The following is a 23614-nucleotide window of genomic DNA, read 5'->3' on the forward strand; positions in this document are numbered from 1 at the left end:
TAGGTCATAAAGTATATAAATCACTGGATTTTGGTGTGTGGCTTCCTTCTCAATAGAGCAGCAGGCCCTCCAATGTGTCCTGCAGTACAAAATTCCTAAGAGCCACTGCTTAGACAGAAGTTTCCAAGATCAAATTGGGAGGAACATGATCCTCTGAACTTCTCTTCACTTGTGCATCTAAGTCTCACCATGGAGGTATTTAACTCGGTATAACCCAAGTTTCCCAAACTCGACGACCTCGCCAGCCTCCCTGCTGTATTTTTCCACATGGTAACCATTATTCCAAACCGTACACACTCATGGCAAACCAAGCAGGGTAATGCATGCATTCCCACCTGGAGCGATCGGGGCCGCCGGTGCCATCTTGCAGAATGCTCCCATGTCTCGGCCGCAAGACCCGAGCTGCCGGTGGTTTAAGTCACACACAGTGAGCGTATCTCAGCTAGATAAGTCGGTTATGTGGACAGACTCTGGGAAGAGCCATGAATCATCTGCTTCTTTCCCGAGAGAATCCACTTAGGCCCGGACATCACTAAGCACCCAATTAATGCGTCCGCCTCCTAAGGGCAGGACAGAAGATCCAAACCAAGTCGCCCTAAGGGGCAGCTGGAGTCACCGTCACAACAGGAAGAGGAGACCTTCCCAGCGCCACTGAAAACTGCCATCCCTGCCTGCCTCTCTCTGCCGGGGATTCTGCTTGTGGATTCTACACAGCACCAATGAAGAACTACCTTGTTCTTGATACAGTAGCAAATATAAAAAGATCTATTTTAAGAGCTGTGGGCCTTAGCAATTTGGCTTTAATATAGAACAAAGCAGGGAGCTGCCCTGGAGAGTGAAGGATACAATAAACAGGGGCTGGGGATCTGCTCTGTGCAAGTATTAGGCTCCGGCTGCTTACCTGGCCACCAGCTGACAGCACGCTATCAAGTCTGAACTTCCCTCTGCGCAGCCCTCAGCTCTGCGCCTGCTCATCCGACCTGGCTTGAAAGTTGCTTTGAACACCGGCTATTATGAGGACTCGTCTTTTGTCAGCTGTTGACTGTCAAAGAAAAACCCAGCTCTCCATGGGAGGAGTGAATACAATAATGTCACCAGGTGACAGCCCTACCTCGGCCAGCCTGCCGTGCCCTGGTTTCTGGCTCTATGCAAGGTAGGTGTCTTTCCACTGGGAGCTCCTGGATGGGTATGAGCAACAAGACCAGTAACCATAGATTATTTTTTTAAGGTCAAAAGACCTTGGCACCGTGCTGGGCACACGGAGGCGCTCAAGAAGGTTTTGTGGAATGAACGCATGGGCTCCTTTGACCAGACAGAGCCTGATCTGTGTTCATCTACTCTCCAGCAATGCCTGTGTGCTAAGCATCGCACCTTAGACAAGCGGGAAATGGGGAGGAACTCAATGCGTTGCTGGGACCCAGTTCCACCCAAGCAAAGCACCAGTTTATCGCCCGTTCTGTTCTCTGCATCACATTCTTCATACGACACCTGTTTTCCTGAGTCTCAATTTAAGTTGTGACTATACTAAGTCCCCACCCACCCAACACTACCCTCTCCTTTAATCATTCATTCATTCATTTTGTGGTGCTGGGGATGGAACCCAGGGGCATTCTACCTCTGAGCCACACCCCCAGCCCTATTTTATTTTTTACTTTAAAACAGGGTCTCAACGAGTTGCTGAGGCTAGCCTTGAACCTTCGATCCTCCTGTCTCCACCTCCCAAGTACTGGGATGACAGGCAATGTGCCACCCTGCCTGGCTACCCTCTCCTTTAAAACGCCTCCGTGGATGCCGGGCGTGGTGGCGCACACTTGTGATCCCTGCGCTTGGGAGGCAGAGACAGGAGGATCGCGCAGGTTTGAAGCCAGCCTTCGCTGGCTTAAGAGACATTGTTTCCAAATAAAAAATATAAAAATAGGTCTGGGAGTGTAGCCCGGCATTAGAAGGGCTTCCAGGAAGCCCAGTACCACCAAAAAAGAAAAAAAAAATGCCTTCGTGGATGACTTAAACTGTGTCTTTGGTTAGAGAGGGGAAACCTCTATCTAGCCACATGCATTATAGCCACAGTCTAAGTGGGTTTGCACCTCTGGAGCCGCTGCTTCTGAGGTTTTCTGTAACACTCTAATGCTCAAGCCATGAAAGCTTAGCTCAGCTGCTCCAGAAAATTAGATAACCCAGAACCCGGCATGGTGGCGCAGGCTTATGTCCCCAGCATTTGTGAGGCTGGGACAGGAGGATCCATGTTGGTGGACAGCCTCAGCTACTTAGGGAGGCCCTTTGCAACTCAGTGAGACCCTGTTTCAAAATAAAGACTAAAAAATAGGCCTGGGGGTATAGCTCAGAGGTAGAATGCCCCTGGGTTCCATCCCTAGTATCACAAAAAGAGAGGAAGGAAGGAAAGAAGGAAAGAAGGAAGGAAGAAAGGAAGGAAGGAAGGAAACTAAACCAGAGAAATTCCCTACAAATCTAACCTCCATCCCGTTTAAGCCTGTCTCTTGCCAGGACCTTCCCAACAGCCCTTGAGCAAGCTTCATGGGGCCCAAGCACTAGTCTCCCAGCAGCTCCTCAGGCCTGGGAATGACCAGCCAGCTGGAGGAGCCTCCCTGTAGCAGCCAGAACAAAGCCCAAACTCTGACAGTTTTCTTTTCATGTTTTTGTTTGTTGTTTTTGTTTTGTTTGTGCTATGAGGGCACAAACCCAAGGGGTAGTCTACCTCTGAGCTCTATTTAAAAAAAAAAAAAAAAACAGGTCTCACTAAGTTGCTGAGGACTTCCCTAAGTTACAGAGGCTGGCCTTGAACCTGCCATCCTCCCATCTCAGTCTCCCAAGTCCTGGGATTGCAGGCATGCGCCACCACACCTGGCTTCTGACAGTCTTTTTAAAAGAGACCTCAAGATTTCCACCCCCCAACCCTCAACAGACACAAAGCAGTCGTCTAGCATTAGTTAGAAATCATCCTCCCAAACAAACTCCATCACCCAACCCCTGTGGCCAGCAGCAGGGCCACGCAGCTGATCTGTCTAGCCAGGCAGCCAGCAGTAGTGGTTAACGTTCATTAAGCTGAGCCCACTGGCCAGGGCATGGCTCCTCTCTGGGCCCTTGTGCAATTCAATGGCCTTAACTGAGGGGTCATTGGCTTTTACTTACAATCCTTTCAGAATCTAACAAATTGGTTCCTTACATTTCTGGTTCATCTTCTACAGAACTCAATTACCCGGGTCATTAGCAGAATTTTGCTCTCCAGAAGGGACATCCCATTCATTATACAGGTCATGCATAGAAGGCTGAACTGATTGAGATTTCTGTCACCTTTATTCAATGAGGCTTGGAACATGGGAGGCCAAAAACAAGGAGCACGTTTTGGGGAGTCCTCTATAGAGAATATAAGTTAAGAAAGTTGTCCAAGGTGAAAAACTTGGCTGGAAATCACCCCAAATCATTGCAGCCGGGGCTTCCTCAGAAACGCCATCTGTAGAGCAGGCCTGGAGAGGGGATGATGTCACAGAGCAGCCTCTTCCCGGAGCAGGACAGAGCACATTCTTCTACATGCAAACATACGTACACATGCAGGCGCCCTTACACACGCACCCCGGGTCCTATGAGTAAAACTTGCTGTTGCTCACTCTCTTCTCTCTCAACCTGAAAACAAATAGATATCATCATCATCATCATCATCATCATCATCACCATCAGCAGCATCACCATTATCATCATCATCAGCAGCAGCAGCAGCATCACCATTATCATCATCATCAGCAGCAGCAGCAGCAGCATCACCATCAGCAGCATCATCACCGCTATCAGCAGCAGCAGCATCATCATCATCATTATCACCATCAGCAGCAGCAGCATCACCATCATCATCACCATCAGCAGCATCATCATCACCATCATCACCACCACCACCACCATCATCATCATCATCATCATCATCACCATCAGCAGCATCATCACCATCAGCAGCATCATCACCATCAGCAGCAGCATCACCATCATCATCACCATCATCATCACCATCATCATCATCATCATCACCAGCAGCAGCAGCAGCAGCAGCAGCAGGGCAGAAGACACAGTCTCCGTGCCCAGCGCTTACATTTCCCCACCACACATGCGTGGGCCACTCGTACAGGACTGAGAGTCAGAGAGGCCTCCGGGTCCTGGCAACACGCCGGGACTCAGCATGGGTTAACCTCCTCGCTGGTGAAATGGGGTGCCTACCTGCGGTTGCATTTCTCCTGGTACAGCTGGAGCTGGTTCTCGTTGACATTGAACTCTTTGATGAGCGCGTCCCGGTTGGCGTTGCGCAGGTTCTGATGCGTGTCGTACAGAAAGAGCTGGTTGTTCAGCTCCTGCTGCCGTCGCCGCAGCAGGCGGCAGGAAGTGTAAAGCTCTTCTTCACTCTCCTGGGGGGAGGAGGAGAGAACCTCGTGGTGACCACATCTTCCAAACCAGGACGTGGGGCATGGTGGATCAAGGGCGCAGAGAGCGGGGCTTGCACAACGGGGGTTAGCAAAGGTAACCCTCAGGATGACTTATATCGGAATCTAGCAGAGTAGGAAGTCCACAGACCGCAGAGCGTCTCTGTTGGGAAGCAATGTGAGTCAAAATGCTTTGCGCCCAAGTTGTTTCTTTTTTTTTTTTTTTTTTTTTTTTTGTGGTACTGGGGTTCCTGGAAGCCCTTCTACCTCCGGGCTACACTCCCAGACCTATTTTATATTTTAAAACAGGGTCTCCTAAGCCAGTGCAACTGGCTTCGAACCTGCGCGATCCTCCTGTCTCCGCCTCCCAAGCGCGGGGATTACAAGCGTGCGCCACCACGCCCGGCCCAAGTTGTTTCTTAATCTATTCAGGGTTTTTCCTCGGTCTGTGTCACCTTTTGGCTTTTCTCTAGGGGCAAAGGTGTTTAAGCGGCTATGCGCTTCAGAGAGAGCAGTACAATAAATATAAGGTTGGGCAGGAGGCAAGTAACCTAAGATTCTGAGGGTCCTTCAAAGGCATGTTGACAGCCTACCACGTGGGTGAGCCAAGGAAAAGAGTCCGCTTGACAAGATCCCAGTCTGTGTGGTACTGTTAGATACAGAACGTCCCCTGGAGAGCTCATGAACTGATGCTCAGAATTGGTGTCATCGAGTCATGAGGGCTGTAACCTCATCAGTGGATAAATCCACGGTAGCAGACTCACTGGGCGGAAACCCAGGCAAGTGGGGATAGCTAGAGAAGGTGAGTCCCTGGGGCGCAGCTTTAGGAACCGCGCTTTTGTCCTTGAATCTCCTGCTTGCTCTCTCACTTCCGGCTTCTATGATGTGAGGAGCGGAGCCTTCATTCGCTCTCTCTCCACTTCCCCAGCCACTCCCTGAACTCTGTTGACCCAGCCTGACAGGGACTGAACTCGGAAGTCTCCAAAAACCATGAACGAATACATCTCCCTTCCTCTAAGTTGCATGGTCACCTGTTTTAGATTACAGCAGTGATGACGTTGATCAAGACAGGTGTGTCCAGAACAGGCAAATTCACAGAGACAGAACACAGATTAGCAGTTGCCAGGGGTACAACTGAGGCATGCACGGTTTCTTTTGGCATGATCATGGTGATGGCTGTAAACTCTGGATATGCTAAATGCTTCCATGCACTTTAAATGTGTGTTTGTACTGTGTATCAATGACATTTCAATAGAGCTGCCACCCCCCCCCCAAAAAAAGCCAAGGTACCCTAGACTACATGCCCAGGAATGGGCCAGGGACCCAGTTCTAGCCAGTAATAGCAGCATCTACTTTTCCGTCATCACCTCCAGGCAGAAACCTCAGCCAGACCAATCAGGAGCATCTATGGGACTTCTGTTGGTCCCTAGTATAAAAACTGGTCTTGGGATTAGCTGAAGGAGCGTGGGTGCATGCCGCTCCTAGTGGTCCCATTGTGGAAACCTGTGCTATAATGTACGGAAAATTAAAAATGAGGCCAGAAGGGGGCAAGCACAACCCCTGGTGAGCAGGATACCTACCCCCACACCCGTGCACCATATGATGTGCTGGGGCAGGGGACCAGGAGGGGGAGAATGAGGACCTTGAGCTCTTGTGACTTTTTTTTTTTTTTTCATGATACTGAGGACTGAACTCATGGGCATTCTACCTTTGAACTACACCCCCAGATTTTTTTTTTTTTTTTTTTTTTTTTTTTTGGTAACAGGGTCTTACTAAGTGGAAGAGGGCTTTGCTAAGTTGCTAAGGCTGGTCTCAAACCTGTGATCCTCCTGTTTCAGCCTCCCAAGTACTGGGGTTACAAGGGTATGCCACTGCACCCAGCTACCTCTCATGATTTGAAAGGACCGCTGACCCTGGTGAGCAGGCTGGCTACAAGGGGGTCAGTGTACTGACCACTACTTCTCTGATGATGGAGTGGTTCAAGGGAGACTCCAGGGCGACAAAAATGTACATTGATATACAAAAATGAGCTTGTCATCGTCCTTACAAAAACAGACTCTGAGCATGCCTGGATCCACAGATTCTTTTCCACTTTGATGTCCTATCAAAACAACCTATGCATTCTTCAAGGGGATGGCTGGACCGTGAGAAGGAAGGAACATGGTCATTCCTTCCTTAAAGATTCAAAGCCAACAGCTATGGACCCACCACCCGAGTCAAGAAAAAGAATGTCACCAACCATGTGTCTTTTCTCCCTTTAGATCTTTTTGGAGGGTACTGGGAATTGAACCCATGGGCATTCTACTTCTGAGCTACACCCCAAGCTCTATTTTATTTCTTCTTTTGACACAGAGTCACACTAAGTTGCTGAGGCTAACCTACAATCCTCTTGTCTTAGCCTCCCAAGTACTGGGTTTACAGGTGCGCACCACCACACCCAGCTTTTCCTTAGGGTTTTGTAATAACCATTTCCTGGGATTCTTTTTAATTTTTCTGCATTTTCACATGTTTTTCTTGTTTTTCTTCTCAAGTCTCTAGTTAGAAAACATAGGAAATTGCAGGTAATAAATTTTACCTGCCTTTGACATAATCGTTATGGCATTTTCTACTTCCAGAGTTGTTTTTCATTTTTTCTATCTAGTGGAAGGAAAAAAAAAACATACCAAGAGACTTTCCTCCACCAATACTATTTTCTTTATATTATGTTAAACTTTTAAATCTACAGAAATGTGCTGCAACACACAGAGCTCTCAGATATTACCACATCAACCCCCTTGCACAACTATAATGCAATGATCACACTTAAGAAATTAACATTAGTGCTGGATACAGTTTTTTATACCTGTCATCCCAGTACTAGGGAGGCTGAGACTGGAGGACTGCAGGTTGAAGGATAGCCTTAGCAACTTAGGAGATCCTGTTTCAAAATAAAAAACAAGGTAGGTCTGGGGCTCATGAAGCTGAGAGGTAGAACGCCTCTGGACTCAATCCTCACCATAAAAAACAAAAAACTAACATAAGCATTACTCCAAAACTACCAATATCACTGTAATTTCCTTGGATTTTTTTTTTAATGAGTGTCTCGTTCTGCTCCAAAATCCATTCCAGTATCCCTCAATGCAATTAGCCTCGTGTCTCATCCAATCTGTGACACGTCCTTGCTCTTATATAGTGTTGTAGCACGTCTCACAATTCAGGTTTGTCTGGTGGTTGCCTCATGATTTGCTGGTGGTTATTCAACCTTGGCAAGAAAAGTCCAGAAGGGACATACCCTTCTGGGTGTTACCTATCAGAACATGTCAACATGGCCTATCAACTGTGCTGTTTATGCTGAAAACCTGGTTAGAGGATGTCTCTCAGGTCTATCCACCATAATACACTTCTTGGAGGAAGCGACTTTTGAGATAATGCAAATACCGCATCCCTCTTCCCTACTTTCAGTGATTTATTTTAGCATCTTCTTTGGATCTGACCTGCAGCACTTAGCGCTGTGGTGCTCCAACAGGAATATTCTAGCTCCTTTCTTCTGCACTTACTAATGGAAATGTTTCTGTAAAAAGGAGCTCTCCCTCTTCTCTCGTTCATTCGTGGGTAGATGGATATGTCATTTCAAAGGTTGTGAGTGTGTGTGTGTGTGTGTGTGTGTGTGTGTGTTACTGGGAATTGAACCCAGGGGTATTCTACCTTTGAACTACACCCCCATCCTATTTTATTTTTTATTTTGAAGCAGGGTCCCACTTAGTTACTGAGTATAACCTCAAACTTTTGATCCTCCCACCTCAGCCTCCAAAGTCCTGGGATGACCCGTGTGAGCACCATGCCTGGCCCATTGTGATCTTTTTTTTTTTTTTTTTTTTTTTTTTTTTTTTTTTTTGCTGGTACTGGGGTTCCTGGAAGCCCTTCTACCTCTGGGCTACACTCCCAGACCTATTTTTACATTTTATATTTGGAAACAGGGTCTCCTAAGCCAGCGCGCGCGGCTGGCTTCGAACCTGCGCGATCCTCCTGTCTCTGCCTCCCAAGCGTGGGGATTACAAGCGTGCGCCACCACGCCCGGCTGTGATCTTTATTTTGTCAAATTATTCTAACTTTGGTCACTGGGAGCTGTTTATAGTTCGCTCCTGTGCCCATGTGACATGCCCCATCCTTTCTTCAGCCCTGTCGAAAAATGGAATTTTAAGATGCTCCTGGTCCATTTGATATTTTATTTACTCCAGAGATGCAATCAACCATTCGTCTAAGGAGTCCTGGTTTCTTTAGGTGGAGAAGATTCAGACAGCACCGTCCAGGTAAACAGGCGTGCTATTGCTAATGGGGTGGCACCGGTTCTATGTGCTGTCAGCAGACAGAACAAGGGCAGGTGTTTAACACACATAAGCATGCACATTTATTTCTGTATCTACCCCTTTCTCTACGTATACATATAATTGTGACTTTATACTTATGACTGATTCCCCTCAAACAATTTTTGAAGGGTTAACAAATTTGTTCTTGCTCAGGAGTTGCTGACTCTTTCAGTAAGATTTCTACTTGGCCTTATATAAGTGTGCTGCCTTCTTTACATTCCTCCTAAACGTATTACAGTTTCTCTCAGCAATGTGAACGGGATTTCCCATCTGTCCCTGCCTTCTGACCCATATTTTCATGCGTTTTTCTAGAAGACAGAAGTGTCTAGATTTAAGAAACACAGCAGTCTTGAAATTGCAGTCTTTTAAAAAATATAATTTGTGACTGAAGATCATTTTCACTGTGTGTGTGTGTGTGTGTGTTACTGGGAAATCTAACCCAGGGGTATTCTACCTCTGAGCTACACCCCCAGCCCGTCTTTAAATTATTGTTTTGTAACAGGGTCTCGTTAGGTTGCTGAGAGTGTCATTACATTGCAGGAGCTGGCCTCAAACCTTTGACCCTCCTGTCTTAGCCTCCCAAGTACTGGGATTGCAGGCGTGTGCCACCATACCTGGCTCATCTTCACTTTCTTACCACACTTTCTACTGATAATTGAGCTGGTTACATTTGTGGCCCCAGGTGGTATACATGTTTTCCTGATTCACTATTCTAGTCACTGTGTTGAACTATCCTTGCATTCCTAGAATAAATTCTACTTACTTGTAATATGCTGTGTTTCTATAAGTAGCTAGAAATGATTTGCTATTTTGTTACTGTGAGAAACTCACTATTTGTCATCATAAGTAACACTAACTATTGGCTCCTTGGGGGGAGGCGGAGCACTAGGAGTGCTGTCTTTCTCTGGTTTTGATATGAAAGTTCCATAGGTTCAAGATAGTTACAGTATTTCTATTTTGCTATTGATTTAAATGTAGCAAAACTGGAATTATGTTCTTGAAGTCCAGGACTCCAGTAAGAAAAAAAAAATCTAGATCTGAAACCTGCTTTATTTAGTGGTAGTTTTATTTTTCTTGTTTTTCTGTTTTTGTTTTTGTTTTTTTGAGGTTTTTTTTGTTTGTTTGTTTTTGTTTTTGTTTTTTGTTTTTTTTTTTGTACAGGGGATGGAACCCAGGGACATTCTATCTCTGAGCTATACCCCCAGCCCTATTCTTTATTCTTTATTTTGAAACAGGGTCTCATTGAGTTGCAAAGGGCCTCAGGAAACAGCTTAGGCTGTCCGCGAACCACAGTCTTCCTGTCTCTACCTCCCAATTGCTGGGATTACAAGCATGCGCCACCACGCCCAGCTAGTGGGAATTTTAACACTCTTCCAGTTGCTTCTTAGAGGACTTTCTCACATTTTTATACAGCCTCTAAAAACAATTTTAGCTCATTTATATGCATTAATGCCATCACCTACTTGCTCTAGTGAGGGTCAATTTCCTTTCTAATATTTACTCATATATGTTTTTACTCTTTATTCCTACATTAAATAGGCAAAGGGTTGTTCAACTCTTTCTGGTAAATCATCTTTTTTTTTTTCTATTCTTGTTCTTGTGTTTTTCATCGAATTGCCTTTTATTTCTACTTAGTTTCTTTTTCCTACTGGTGTTTTAAAAGTTTTTAAGATGAATACTTAGTGCTTGTGTGTTTAATATTGGTTCTGTGAGGTTTGAAGGTGAGCACTTTCCTCTTTGGAATTCAGGCAAACCTAAGAGATATTGTAGGTCTGATTCCAGATCACGACAACAGAGCATATCATATGAACCCTTTAGCTTCCCAGCTCACATAAAAGCTGCATTTATACTATTCTGTAGCCTTCGGTGTGCAATGGCATTATGTCCCCCCAAAAATGTACAAACCTTAATTTTAAAATACCTTATTGTTAAAAAAATAAATACCACCACTAGGTGTGGTGGTACATGACTGTAATCCTAGGACTTGGGAGACTGAGACAGAAGGATTGCAGGTTCAAGGTCAGCCTCAGCAACTTAGCATGAGCCTGTTTCAAACTAAAAAATAAAATAGGGGTGGGGTCTCAACAAAGGTAGAACACCTGCTTGTTTCCTATTCTCAATCACACACACACACACACACACACGCTACCAATCACCTGAGCCCTTAACAAGTCTTTCTGGTCTCGGAAAGTTGTGCCTTAGTGTTAAGGCTGCTGATGAATCAGGGCAATTCCTGAAAAAAGGCATAAATGTTGCCACACTGACTCGCTCTTCCTTTATGAAAAATTTTGCAGCAGCCTACAATGCTGTTTGAAAGCATTTTACCCACAATACAACTTCTCTCCAACTTAGAGTCCATTCTTTCAAACCTTGTCACTCACTGTTTTACCAACTAAATTTATGGGATATTCTAAGTCCCTGTTGTCCTTTCAACAATGCCCACAGTGTCTTCACCAAGAGCAGATTCCGTGCCAAGAAACCACTTTCTTTTTTTTTTTTTTTTTTTTTTTTTTGGTGGTACTGGGGTTCCTGGAAGCCCTTCTACCTCCGGGCTACACTCCCAGACCTATTTTTACATTTTTATTTGGAGACAGGGTCTCCTAAGCCAGCGCGCGCGGCTGGCTTCGAACCTACGCAATCCTCCTGTCTCTGCCTCCCAAGCGCGGGGATTACAAGCGTGCGCCACCACGCCCGGCCTCCCGCTTTCTTTACTTATCCATAAGAAGCAATTTCTCATTCCTTAATTTTCTTTTCTGGTGCTGGGAATTGAACCCAAGGTCATTCTACCTTTGAGGCAGACCCTCAGCCCAATTTCTATTTTGAAAAGGGTTCTCACCTAATTGTGAAGGTCCTCACTAAGCGGCTGAGGCTGTTCTCAAGCCTGCAACCCTCCTGCCTCAGCCTCCCAAGTACTGGGATTACAGGAGTGTGCCATCCATCACGCCTGTCTCGGGATCCACTCTTTCTAATCCTAGCTCTCTTTCTGTTCCGACCACACTTAACAGTTACTTCTGCCTCTGAAATCTTTAGCCTCATGAGTCATTCCTGAGGGTTGGAATCAACTTCCTCCAAGCTCTCATTAATGTTGACATTCTTTGATATTCTAACCCCCTGCCATAAAGTCACAAAGGTTCTAAACAGCATCTAGAAAGGTGAACCCATTCCAGAAGTTTCTAGCGTTCCCACATACGTGAAAAGAACCACTAGCGACTGTGGCTACAGCCTTCCACAGTGTATTCCTTACATAATCAGACTTGCGCCTCAAGATGACCCCTTGATCCTCGGCTGCAGAAGAGCCGTCGCGCCGGCGGGCACAGCGTCCACATTCATCCCGCCTCTGCGGCAGCCCGCGGGCGACCAGGCGCGCTGTCGGCCAGCAAGAATATTTTGAATAGAATCTTTTCTTTTCCCGAGCGGTCGGTCTCAAGAGTGGGCTTATGTTTTTCAGTGCGCCGTGTTGTCAACGGGTGTGCCGTCGCCCTGGCTCTGTTGTGTCATTTATAGAGCACAGGCAGAGTCGATTTCGCATAATCCGTAAGGGCCCTGCGACTTTCGGAGCAGCCATGAGCGGCAGCGTCTCCTTCCAGCCACCAGCTGAGTCAGCCCCAGACGAGAGAGTCAGCTTGTCTTCAGAAGCCAGACAGAGTCCTCGCTTGCTCTTCCTGTGGAAGCTGTTTCATCTGTGTTTAAAGTCCCTGGGCGCGGCCACCTTCGTGAATGAGCTGGGCTCCGTCTTCTGCACAACCTGCAGCCTCCCATCGGCACTTGCAGCTCCTCCTTGCACATCTGTGTGATGGAGATGGCTCCGTGACCCTCAGAGGCCCGCCTCTGCCGGCTGAAGCTCTTCCTCGGCCGCTCACCCTCTCAGCCTCGCTAGCGTCTGGGTTCAACTTTGGTTTAAGGGGATGCTGCGGCTGGGTTGAGCCGCGCCGACCTCTGAAAAGTCCTCCGGGCCGGCAAGAAAGCCGTGTTGTTCTTCTCCAAGTAGCACTTTTAACTTCCTTGGAGAACTTCTGAATATTCGCACCTTGACTGTGGGGCAAGACGCTGAGCCCAGCCTGCCCTGGCTATCCACATGCCCTCCTGGCTTACTTCTGCAAATGTCGCACAGCTCGGTCTCTTGAGGAGGAAGAGAGTCCAGTCCACTCACCCAATTAAACATAAGCTCTTCTCCGTGTCGTTTTGATTACACGCTGCTTTGCTTTTTCCGTCTTTGAGCCCCTCCCTTATTTCGATGCGCCGCTGCGTTTCTGTTCATCTCCTCTCTGCCTTCTTCCTGCTCCAGTCTCCATTCTTACAGCTGTTTCTCCTCCTCCGATTTTCAACCATCCAGATTAATATTCCATTTTCCTAGTTGGGCGTGGTGGCGCACGCTTGTAATCCCAGCGCTTGGGAGGCTGAGACAGGAGGATCGCGGTTCGCAGACAGCCTCAGCTACTACATAGTGAGGCCCTTTGCAACTCAGTGAGACCCTGTTTCCAAATAAAGAAAAAAAAATAGGGCCGGGAGTGTAGCTCAAAAGTAGAATGCCACATCACCAATACCTCAAAAAAAAAAAAATCCATTTTTCTGTAACATCCAAATGTCAGAATGAACTTTCTCTCTGCAGAGCCCAGACATCCAGGTCCCTTGAGCACACCTGTACTTTACCTTCTAGCACCTGGGTTTTCCTTTGTATTTGATTGTTGTAGTACTAAGGATTATACCCAGGGACGTTCTACCTCCAAGCTACATCCTCATACCCCAGCCCTTTTTATTTTTTTTATTTTGAAACAGGGTCCTGCTAAGTTGCTGAGGCTGGCCTCAAACCTATGATCTTCCTGTCTCAGCCTCCCAAGTACTGGGATTACAGGTGTGCACCACTACGCCCGGCTAGCACCCCAGTTTTTCTGATGATTATTTTTAGCTTTCGGTTATAGAATTTTGCATCACCGTGGATTTCTTTTTCAAGAATCCCTCTTCAATACTTACCGTAAAATTTCAATCACAATGTCATCCCTGATTCCTCTCTCTTTGCCTATCTAGAAGTTTTTCTTTTGAGTAAAATACTATTTTTTCTTTTTCTTTTTCTTCTTTTTTTTTTTTTTTTTTTTTTTTTTTTTTTTGGTGGTACTGGGGAAGGAACCCGGGGGCTTTCTACCACCGGGCTACACTTCCAGACCTATTTTATATTTTATTTGGAAACAGGGTCTCACTAAGTTGCTGAGAGCCTCACTCAGTAGCTGAGGCTGGCTTCAAACCTGAGCGATCCTCCTGTCTCAGCCTCCCAAGCGTGGGGATTACAAGCGTGCGTCCCCACGCCCAGCTGTAAAATACTATTGATTCAGGTTTCCTTGAATTTTCCTTGAGGTCCCCTTTATTTAACATACATGCTATCTCTAAAACCTTGCATGCGCACAAAGGCCTTTCTGCCGCCGTGGCACCTGAGTGGCTAGTTGCTGCATTTCCTTATCTTCCTGGTCTGTAGATGGCATTCCACTGCCGTTTCGTTTTCTGTATCTGATGTCTCTAACTTTCCTTATAGACAGCCAAATGTGTTGAGAAGTCCAGAGGACTGTGGTGTTGTTTCGCTCGAAATTCACATTTTTTACTAAAATAAGCCCAGGCAGCCAACCAGAGGAAATCCCCCTCTGTTACCAACAGTCTCCAGAATCACTCCCAGTCTCTATTTCCCTTCAAGGTTTCCATCTCTTGGTGGTACGACCAAGAATCATAGACAGTTCTTCTACCTTACTGCTTGGGTCACAATGTGGATATTTTTACTTCTATAGTGAGTTTTCAATTCTCAAAATCAGAGGGGTTTTGTTTATTCATATCAAATTCCAGAAAGCCTGCTCGGGCACAATGCTGGGGTCCCTTTGAAAGGTCCTGTGATTTACGTGTGACCGCTCAATGCCAGCTGCTACACATCCATCCCCAGCCTTCACCCGTGGGCCTTCCTTTCTCCTGTGGCCGTGCACCAGTGTTATTCCCTGCGTTCTTTTGCGTTTTCAGTCATTGTATCATATGGTCACGCCTTGGGTGGTGGGCACAGTGGTTTCTGCTCTTTGGAGCCAGCACTGGGCAAACTTTCCCTGGTGGGGAGCCAGCAGGGGCTTCCCCTTTGTATCTCCAGCTCTACCCAAGTGGAAGGAAATCTTTTTCAAACTCAAAAACTAGGACCAGCTAGAGAGTACAGCTCCTGGTCCTCCAGGATTCCAGAGTGTGCTGTGGTCCTTCTCCCAAGGGAGTCACACCTCTGCTTGGCCGAGCCTTGGCCTCAAACCCCAGCAAACAGGTCTTTCCTACCTCTCTCGCTTGTACCCAGCACAAGCAAAGAATATTCCACCAAAATCAGGACCCAAAACTCCCGGGAAAGATGGTGTTCTCAAATGGTCCCCGCAGGTATGGGTGGCAACTGGGATGAAGATGCCAGCTTCCGTTATTTCCCCGGTCCTGTTCTGACTCCCGCAGGTCTAGATCATTTGACTTTCCAATTAACAGCTAGAATGAGTACAATACATCAACCTAAAAAAACCTATTTACTTTCAGAGAACAATTAAACATATATCAAAGAAAACGATCCTCCCCCCCCCACTTTGATCTATGATCCCATTACTAAATATCTAGCCTTAGGGAGCAATTTTTAATCAAAAAGAGGTTACATGAAGACCTTTTATTATTTATAAAGCATAAGACTGCCCACAGCAGTGGCTACATGAATTAGTGATCTTCTGACTAAATACATGCTGGTGGCTTTGAAAATCATAACATAGTAGCCGGGCATGGTGGCGCACGCCTGTAATCCCAGTACTTAGGAGGCTGAGACAAGGGGGCCACACAGGTTCAAGGCCGGCCTCAGCAACCTAGCGAGACTTCTCATCGACCTAGGGAGACCCTGTTTCAAAACAAAAAATAAAAATAAAAATAAAAAAGAGCTGCGGGTATTTTGTGGAGGTTGAATGTGATTGGGTTCAATCCCCAGTATCACCACCAAAAAAAGAAAAAAGAAGAAAAAGAAAAAGAAAAAAAGAAGAAAAAGAAAAAAAGAAAAGAAAATTATAACACAAAAAATGCGTAAGTCATCTATAAAGTGAGAAAGGGGGCCATAGGTATGAATCCAAATATAGAAACATCATATGCAAAAATATCATGAGACAAAGAACTATACCAAGAGGCTAGTAGCGGTTATATAAAGTCTGTTTGGGGGCCTTTTTCACCCTCCCCTCCTTTTTCACCCTAGTTCTCAAATTAAATATAGTAGGTAATAAAATGGCACTAAAATACTCTTTATAAACCACATATGCAGCTAACAAAGCAAAGGGCTGAGAGTTGATCAAGTACTTGTGACATGTAGACGGCTTCCTAGGAAAAGGCGTAAAGTGCTTATTGACAGTTCTCTGGGGTTTGAAGCTCCATCTCAGCAAACGTTTTACGAGTAAACTCCATCCCAGCCCTTGCCGGATCAATCACTTGCTCAGAAAAATCTTGCTGGAGGCTGTTTGCCAAATTCTCCTCCTGGTACCCAGGGGACCGGATGCTAAATGAACCCAGCTTTGACCCTGGGCATCCTGGAGAAAGCCCAGGCCTCCTGGACACGCCTTTGTCCTAGCATGAACAGAAATGCCAAGTGACATGCAACCAGGTGACAGATAAGGAGCTAGATAAAAACTCCAGAGCCAACAGCTGAACGACGCTCAGAGAAAAAGCCACGAGCCAACTTCCCACTTGGAACCCCACGCAGTGCCCCCCCACACACAGCGGCCACCATCGCGCTGAGCTCCCCTCATTAAGGTCAAGTCTGGATAAACAAGACTTCCTTTTAAATACACTACTTTTCTCTGCCGCTGGTGATGCCTAGTCATTTAAATGACTTATAATGGTTCCGGATTGTTTATGACCGCTTCACCCAGCAGTATCTCAATGAACACAGTCCTGCCGCCGTCTGAAGCTATTCTGTGAACCGTCTATAGAAGGGTTTTATATACACAGAGGGGAGCGCTGGTCCCTTTTCCCCAGTAGCAGAGAATTGAATCCCGGATTCCAGGGAGAGGAGAGCTTAAGTATGCCAAGGGTCTTCAAGCTTCCTTGTTCAAGGATTTTACAAGTTTTACCATCCTGCCAAATAATTCAGACTTAAAGAAGATAAGGACACCCACAGGAAGATGTGTGTGACAACAGTGTTTGTAAGTAGATTCTGTCTAAATGTCTGACTTGGAAGAATGCGAAATTTTGGCCCAGTTCACCGGGTGAACCGACCATAAAGCTATTCAAACGCTAGTGGACATTAGATCATAGTATAAAAGTGTTCAAAATCTCACTTCAAAGAGGTGGTGGGCCAGGCATGGTGGCACATGCCTGTAACCCTAGTGCTTAGGAGGCTGAGACAAGAGGATCACAGGCTCAAGGACGGCCTCAACAACACAGCAAGACTCCCAGCAACTAGTGAGACCCTGTTTCAAAACAAAAACAAAAATAAAAACAAAAAGGGTTAGAGGTGTAATTCAGAGGTAGAATGCCTCTGGGTTCAATCACCCCAGGTTCAAAAAAGCTGTGGGCTGTGTTGGCATTGCCACCAGGAGCCATTTGACAAGGCTTGGAGACAGTTGGTGTTTAATACAAGGAGAGTGTCATGAGGTTCCAGTGGGTTGAGTTGAGGGGAAGGGATGGATGGTCTCCACAGCAAAGAATGTTCCAGACCCAAATATCAGAGCTTAAAAAAAGTGCTTTAAGGAAAAAAAATATACATGTAAGCATTCATTTGTACTGTTACATAAAGAATGCATATATGCATAAGTTGCTGGGCACAATGGCGTATGCCTGTAACCCCAGACTTGGGAGACTAAGACAGGAGGATCGCGGGTTCGCAGCCAGCCTCAGCACCTTAGCAAGGACCTCAGCAACTCAGTATGACCCTGTTTCAGAATTAAATAGGGCTAGGAGGTGTGGCTCTCAGGTAGAATGCCTCTGGGTTCAATCCCCAGAACCACACTCCCTAAAAAAGAATGTCAATATTTAGGAAATGAAACAAACCCAACCCTCACTTTCTTTACTCAGTCTAATTATAAAACTACGTTGTACATTTCCCGCACAATCTGGGCTGGGGTTTCGTGGGTTTACTTTTTGTTTTTTTTTTTTAAGTTATTTATATAAAATGATGTTTCTGGCTTTTAAAACCTCAGTCTTATTAACGATGAAGTGCCCAATGCATAATTTATTCTAAAAGAGGAGAAATTTAACACCTGGGAATTCTTAACAAAGGCGTGTCAGCTAACTAGCCCTGGTGCAGGGAGGAATTTATATACATTTCCCTGATGGGACATTTTTATCACAGGAAAAATCATGGAAGTTGATTTTTTTGTTTGTTTGTTTGTTTTTGGCCCAAAACTTAAGGTTCAAGTGAAAACTATGACTTTCACATAAACATTACATTTTTTTGTAGCTCAACATTTAAAATGTGCTTCAAGATGGAAAAGTCTCTATTGTGAATTCCCTTCCCCTTTTTAGGACAGAATTTCACCATGAGATGATCCTATAACAACAGAAGTGGTACCCGGTCTCTGAGGTTCTTCGCTCCCCCGCCAAGTACTGCGCCTTTTATGCCTCTGCCCCCTGTTTATCTTTTCTTGTTTTCATATTTTTGCATCCCTTCATCTCAGTGCTTCTAGGACCCTTTGGAGTAGAAAATTACCCAGGCTGTGAAAACTGAATGAGAAAAATAGCTACACACACACACAAAAAAAGCAGTCTCTCTCTGAGTCAGGTCATGAATTTAGACCACAGAAACCATCTCTATGGTGGATAAAGGCATCCCACCCGCCACCACCTCCCCACGTAAAGGTTCTCAGCTGTATTCTACAAGTTGCCAAACAGGCAATTTCCAAATCGCTGCTTAGTTCTTACAGCCAAGGACATCACAGGCTATGAATTCTCTACCCAAAAAGCATTCAAAATGAGAAAGAGTACCTGGGTGTGGAGCCAAGTCCCCACCAACCCAAGGGCGCCAGGACCATGGCTCTTTTAGATTAACCAAAGAAAACCTGAGTGACCACAGAACTCACCTGGCCCGCGTCGGCCTCTGTAGTTTTGAGATAGAAGCATAGAAAGACCTTGCGGGCAACGCATTGGCTATGAATGAAATGCTGCAAAACAAAATGCTCACCAGCAGGTGGGTTTGGGTTTGCGTCTGTGTGAGAGGCCAGCACAAACATTCGGAAGACCAAGAATCACAATTAATACCCAGCTTTTCCACCACCAAACCCAATCCCTGTCTCCCGAGAGCTTGGATTTTTGCTCTTAACCCTGGGCTGTGAGAAAACATAGCTTCGTTGAGTGGCATTAAAGGACGTGAGAAGACCCTCCGGCCACGCCCACCCACACTGGTTAATCAAAGGAGAGACCAAGCTGGGTGCAGTGGTGCACATCTGTAACCCTAGTTACTTGGGAGGTTAAGCCTGGAGGATCACAGGTTGGAGGGCGGTCTCAGAAACTTGGCGAGATCCTGTTTCAATAATAAAAAATAAATTGAAAAAGGGGGTCTAGGGGCTCAGGGATAGATTGCCCCTGGGGGTCAATCTGCAATACCAACGAAACAAAACAGCCAGGCGTGGTGGCGCACGCTTGTAATCCCAGCATTCGGGAGGCTAAGACCAGAGGACCGCGGTTCACAGACAGCCTCAGCTACTTAGGAAGGCCCTCTGCAACTCAGTGAGATCCTGTTTCAAAATAAAGAATAAAAATAGGGCTGGGGGTGTAGCTCAGAGGTAGAGTGCCCCTGGGTTCCATCCCCAGGCCCGCAGAAAACAAAACAAAACAAAAAAACAGAGAGACTAAGCATCTTTCAGGGTCTGGCAAATCAAAAGCATCAAAGAAAGAAGACACTTCTAGTGGTAGATGCTAAAGGAATTCTACTTGCTACAAGAAGCTGGGGGCCCTGCAGTCCCAGCCCTAGGCAGGCCGAGAGAGGCCTTGGTTGGCTGTCTTCAGTCCCTTTGAAGAGATCACCAAAGACCAACAGGTCAAAAAAGCAGAAGGATAAGCTCGTCTAGAGCATCATCTCCCCAGGCTCGCAGTGAAATAAAACCTCAAGGGACTTCAAGGACCGGCCCTCTCCATCTGGATGTCCTCCTCACAGAATCATCTGACACCCTCCAAGAAGTAAGACTGGTGGGAGGCAAAACTCAGGTCCTCTGCAGAAGTAGCCCAAAGGAATTTTTCTTCTATGATGTCTTGTGTTTGGGTCTCAGTTCATCAGCCAACAGTATGCACACTCCAGGCCGCCACCTCCCACTCCCGACTGGCTGGCATCTACTTCCCCACTCACCAGGACTGGCCGCATCTCACAGAAAACCAGGAGGGAAGCCAGCTCAATGTCTTCACTGTGCCCATTCTTCAGAGGAACCGACCTAAACCCTGTGGCAAGATGGAAGGAACGTCAGCCTTTCGCTGTCTTGGGATACCCCGGAATCACAGGTCCATTCAAAGAGCAGAGAAAGAGGTATATGCCATGCCAGGGGCTGACTTTCTGGAAGCCTGCAGTCCTATCCTGAGGGTCAGGGACGGAGGCTAGTATCCCTGATATATGGGTCCACACAGGGAGCAAAACTTAAAAATATCTGCCATCCAGAAATGAAGATGATTCACTCAGAAGAAATTAAAACCCACAGAACATTCCACAGAGAATTTAGAGTGGTCACAGCTTGGTTGAATTAAGGTTCAATTCCTTAAATACTCCTGAGGCCAAAAACTCAGATGAGTAATGAAGCCTTACGCCTACTTCCTCTACTTAGACCCTTACAAAGCGCAGGACCGGAGAGTGCGCTTTAAAGATTTCCAATCTTGCTGTCCCTTGGCAGCCCATGGCGGTATTGATCACCCTCCTCCGGAAGCCAGTCCTATTTACAATTCGGACCTGCGTTTGACAGTCTCTTACATGTTTCTTTTTATTTAGGGCTGAAGGAGGGGGGTGAATGAGAGCTTCCCTCGCCCCTGTCAAGAAATGTTTAAGGCGACACGTCTCAAGGGTTGGTTTGCCTTGTTTTAATTATGTAGTTTAAAAGAGTACAAGTGAAAAGTAAATAAATAAATAATGAACTCTCACTCCCCGCCCATCTCCCTGTCCTAAAACAAAGCATTCTTCATAGTGTCTTTCCTAAGGTACGTGTATGTTTGCATTTTTTTCCGATCACAAGCGAACAGTACCTTACAGTTTCCGGTTTGATGTTGTATCTTAGAGATCCTCTTTGTGGTCCTGATTTGTCTTCGAAGCTTCTTATCAACTGATTCCCCAGGATAAGCAATGCCCAAATCAGGGGTCCCCACAATTTCCTGGGTGCCTTCCTCCGTTCAACTGTCTCATTTTGCGCTATCAGTTGAGTTACCACCTTTAAACAAAAGCTATTGACTCTCTCGATTTCAACTATTTACATGACGGGAAAAGTGTCACACCTCTCCAGTCTCCTCTCCTTCCCTTCCTGATCTGGATAAAGGTGTACTCTTGTTCCTCCATCCACCCATGTAGTACATAATATTTGCGGCCCATTTTATAACCATGATTATCCCGAAAAGGGAGGCTGAGTTATATTTGGTTATAAAATTTTTCAAAACTTATCGCAAGGCTAAAAGAATACTGCAAGGAACTTTGTATAGCCACAGCCTAGATCCGACCACTAACCTCTTACTAGACTTACTTATCCACCCACTTGCCCCTGCAGGTCAGCGTGCATCTCTTTAACCAGGGCCCAATATTGTTTTACCCCATTCCTTGTCTGTTACAAAAGTTAGACGTTATGAAATGCACAAACGTATATGGTTATATTGTTCAGTGCTCACTGTGGATGTCTCTGTTGACTAACTTTATTCTCCCACTTTCACCAAAATTAGCCGATGGGACACACATCCCCTAAATTATGCGTGTTTCCAAGCACCCTTGATTTTACAGCTGAGTGACAGTTTTAGTGGGTATAAAACTCTCAGGTCACTTTCTTGCCTAGAGGATTGTGGGGATTTTGCTTTCATTGAATAGTGCTATAGAGGAGGATTTGTTTTTGTTTTTTTTTTAACCTCTTATATGACTGTTGCTGGCTTGTTTGCTGGCTTCCTCTCTGCCTGGATGTACAATCACCCCAGTTCCAACGGTTAGCACAGATGCGAATCTTGTTAAAATGCAGACTCTGTGTCTCTTCCGAGCTGCTCTCTGAGTGGCAGTGTTGACAAGCTGCCAAGCCTGCCCTGGTGTTCAGGAAGGCTGTCGAGTGGCCTGTGCACCCCCATGGCATGGTTCCAAGCAAGATACTCTGCAGGCGCCTCTGAATTCAAAGCTCTGAACCCTGGCCTGCTGCCTCCAGCTCCCTGTCCCTCCTCTCACGGCCCAGCTCTCATTTTCAGGCCCTGGGAAGCTCTCGATGTATACTGGAATTAGAGATGAAAGGTGTTTCTCAGTTTTACCAAAATAGGATTTTCATTTTTGTTTGTTTGTTTTTGGTTACTTCACAGGGGAAAAGGAAATTGAAACATCTTTCAAAGCAAGATCAATGTTTAGGGTTTTCAGCACCCAGTAAGACTAGGAGCTCACAGAAGGGCAGCGTAGGAAGAACCGGGACGGGGAGGGGGCGTCCCAGCTCTGGTCCTAAGACTGCGTGACCTTGAACTAATTAACTCACATCTCTAGGCCCCAACGTGCTCAGATTTTAAAAGCCAAGATGATAATAAAATCCCTTTCTCAGGATTACTATGAGGATTAAAAGAGAAAAAGGGAAGATTCCTGACTCCGTAAACCCCTCCTGAGCCCCCAGCTGGCTTGAAGGATGAACACATCCCTCCTAACAACGGGCAAAGTTCGCTTCCAAATCTAGGAGGCCTCAATTCCCGTGCACAAAGGCACCGCGCAATTTCTGGAAGCCGGTGCTCCATGAATTTGGAGATACCGCTGTTGCTGGGTTGCTGGGTGCTAGAAAGGAGAGCCAGAGGGCCTGCTGGGTGTGTCTCACTGTGTGTGTGTGTGTGTGTGTGTGTGTGTGTGTGTGTGTGTGTGTGTTCATCCTTGAGGTCTGATTCTTGGTTTCTCTAAATTTCCAAGTCATCTTCAAGGTGGGCTGACACTTTCACCAGTGAGGTGAGGAGGTTTCATCTACTCTGACCTCCTGCTCCCCCTCCTTCAGGAAGACATCAGAGCAACAGATGAGTAATCCCATCAGAGCAACATCACAGTACATCAGAGTAACCCCCTCCTCCAGGAAGACATCAGGGGTAGCAGCGGGGTCAGGGACCAGCAAGCACAGTTAGCATAAAAAGAAATCCATCAGAGCCTTGGGACCAGGGCCATGAGACCTACCAAAATAACTGCAGAAGGCGCTGCATCGCTCCTAATCCTGGCTCATAAACTAAACCAGAGCAAGCCCAGGGCAAATGAAAGAAGCACGGCTTAGGTGCTGTGTTTACAGTAGTCTGCAGCGTGGCCGTGTTAGCCAAGAAGGGCTGCCAAATATCAGGCCTCTAGGGCTTTCGCCTGAATAGTCATTAAACTATGACTAAAAGATGGGACGGCGTGAACGTTTTCCCAGATGCCTGCTTTAGCGCCTCACTGGCTGGGCATTGTTTTCCTCCCGGTAAGATGTGCAGCCCGGGCCCCACCTGGTTTCTGCGGTCCCACACAGGAGCCGGCCAAGCATGCAGTGCCGGGGCCCCACCCTGGCCTGAAACACAGCCATGTGCCAGCCCAGAGATCTGCATATTTGCTCACTGGAGCCCCCACCATGCCTGCCACTCAGAAGCTGGGAGAAATGGTCAGGTGCACAACACCAAGACAGGGAGAAGTGGGGGGGATGTCCTCAATAGTCCACAGTTCAGCTCTGCACGGGAGCCCCGGTT

General features: G+C 46.4%; 1 protein-coding gene across 1 annotated transcript in view; it reads right to left on the minus strand.

The window, feature by feature from the left end:
- Positions 1–3596: 3596 nt before the first annotated feature.
- PLCG2 (phospholipase C gamma 2) overlaps positions 3597–23614 on the minus strand; it is a gene marked incomplete at both ends in the record, with an annotated part of 141293 nt that continues 121275 nt past the window's right edge. The window contains 3 exons of the mRNA XM_080704228.1: positions 3597–3639; positions 4222–4406; positions 20070–20158. Coding sequence (XP_080560354.1) covers positions 3597–3639; positions 4222–4406; positions 20070–20158 — 317 coding nt within the window. The remainder of the gene's footprint in view (positions 3640–4221; positions 4407–20069; positions 20159–23614) is intronic.

Source organism: Muscardinus avellanarius, assembly GCF_963383645.1.
Source record: "Muscardinus avellanarius genome assembly, chromosome: 10".
Taxonomy (NCBI): Eukaryota; Metazoa; Chordata; class Mammalia; order Rodentia; family Gliridae; genus Muscardinus; species Muscardinus avellanarius.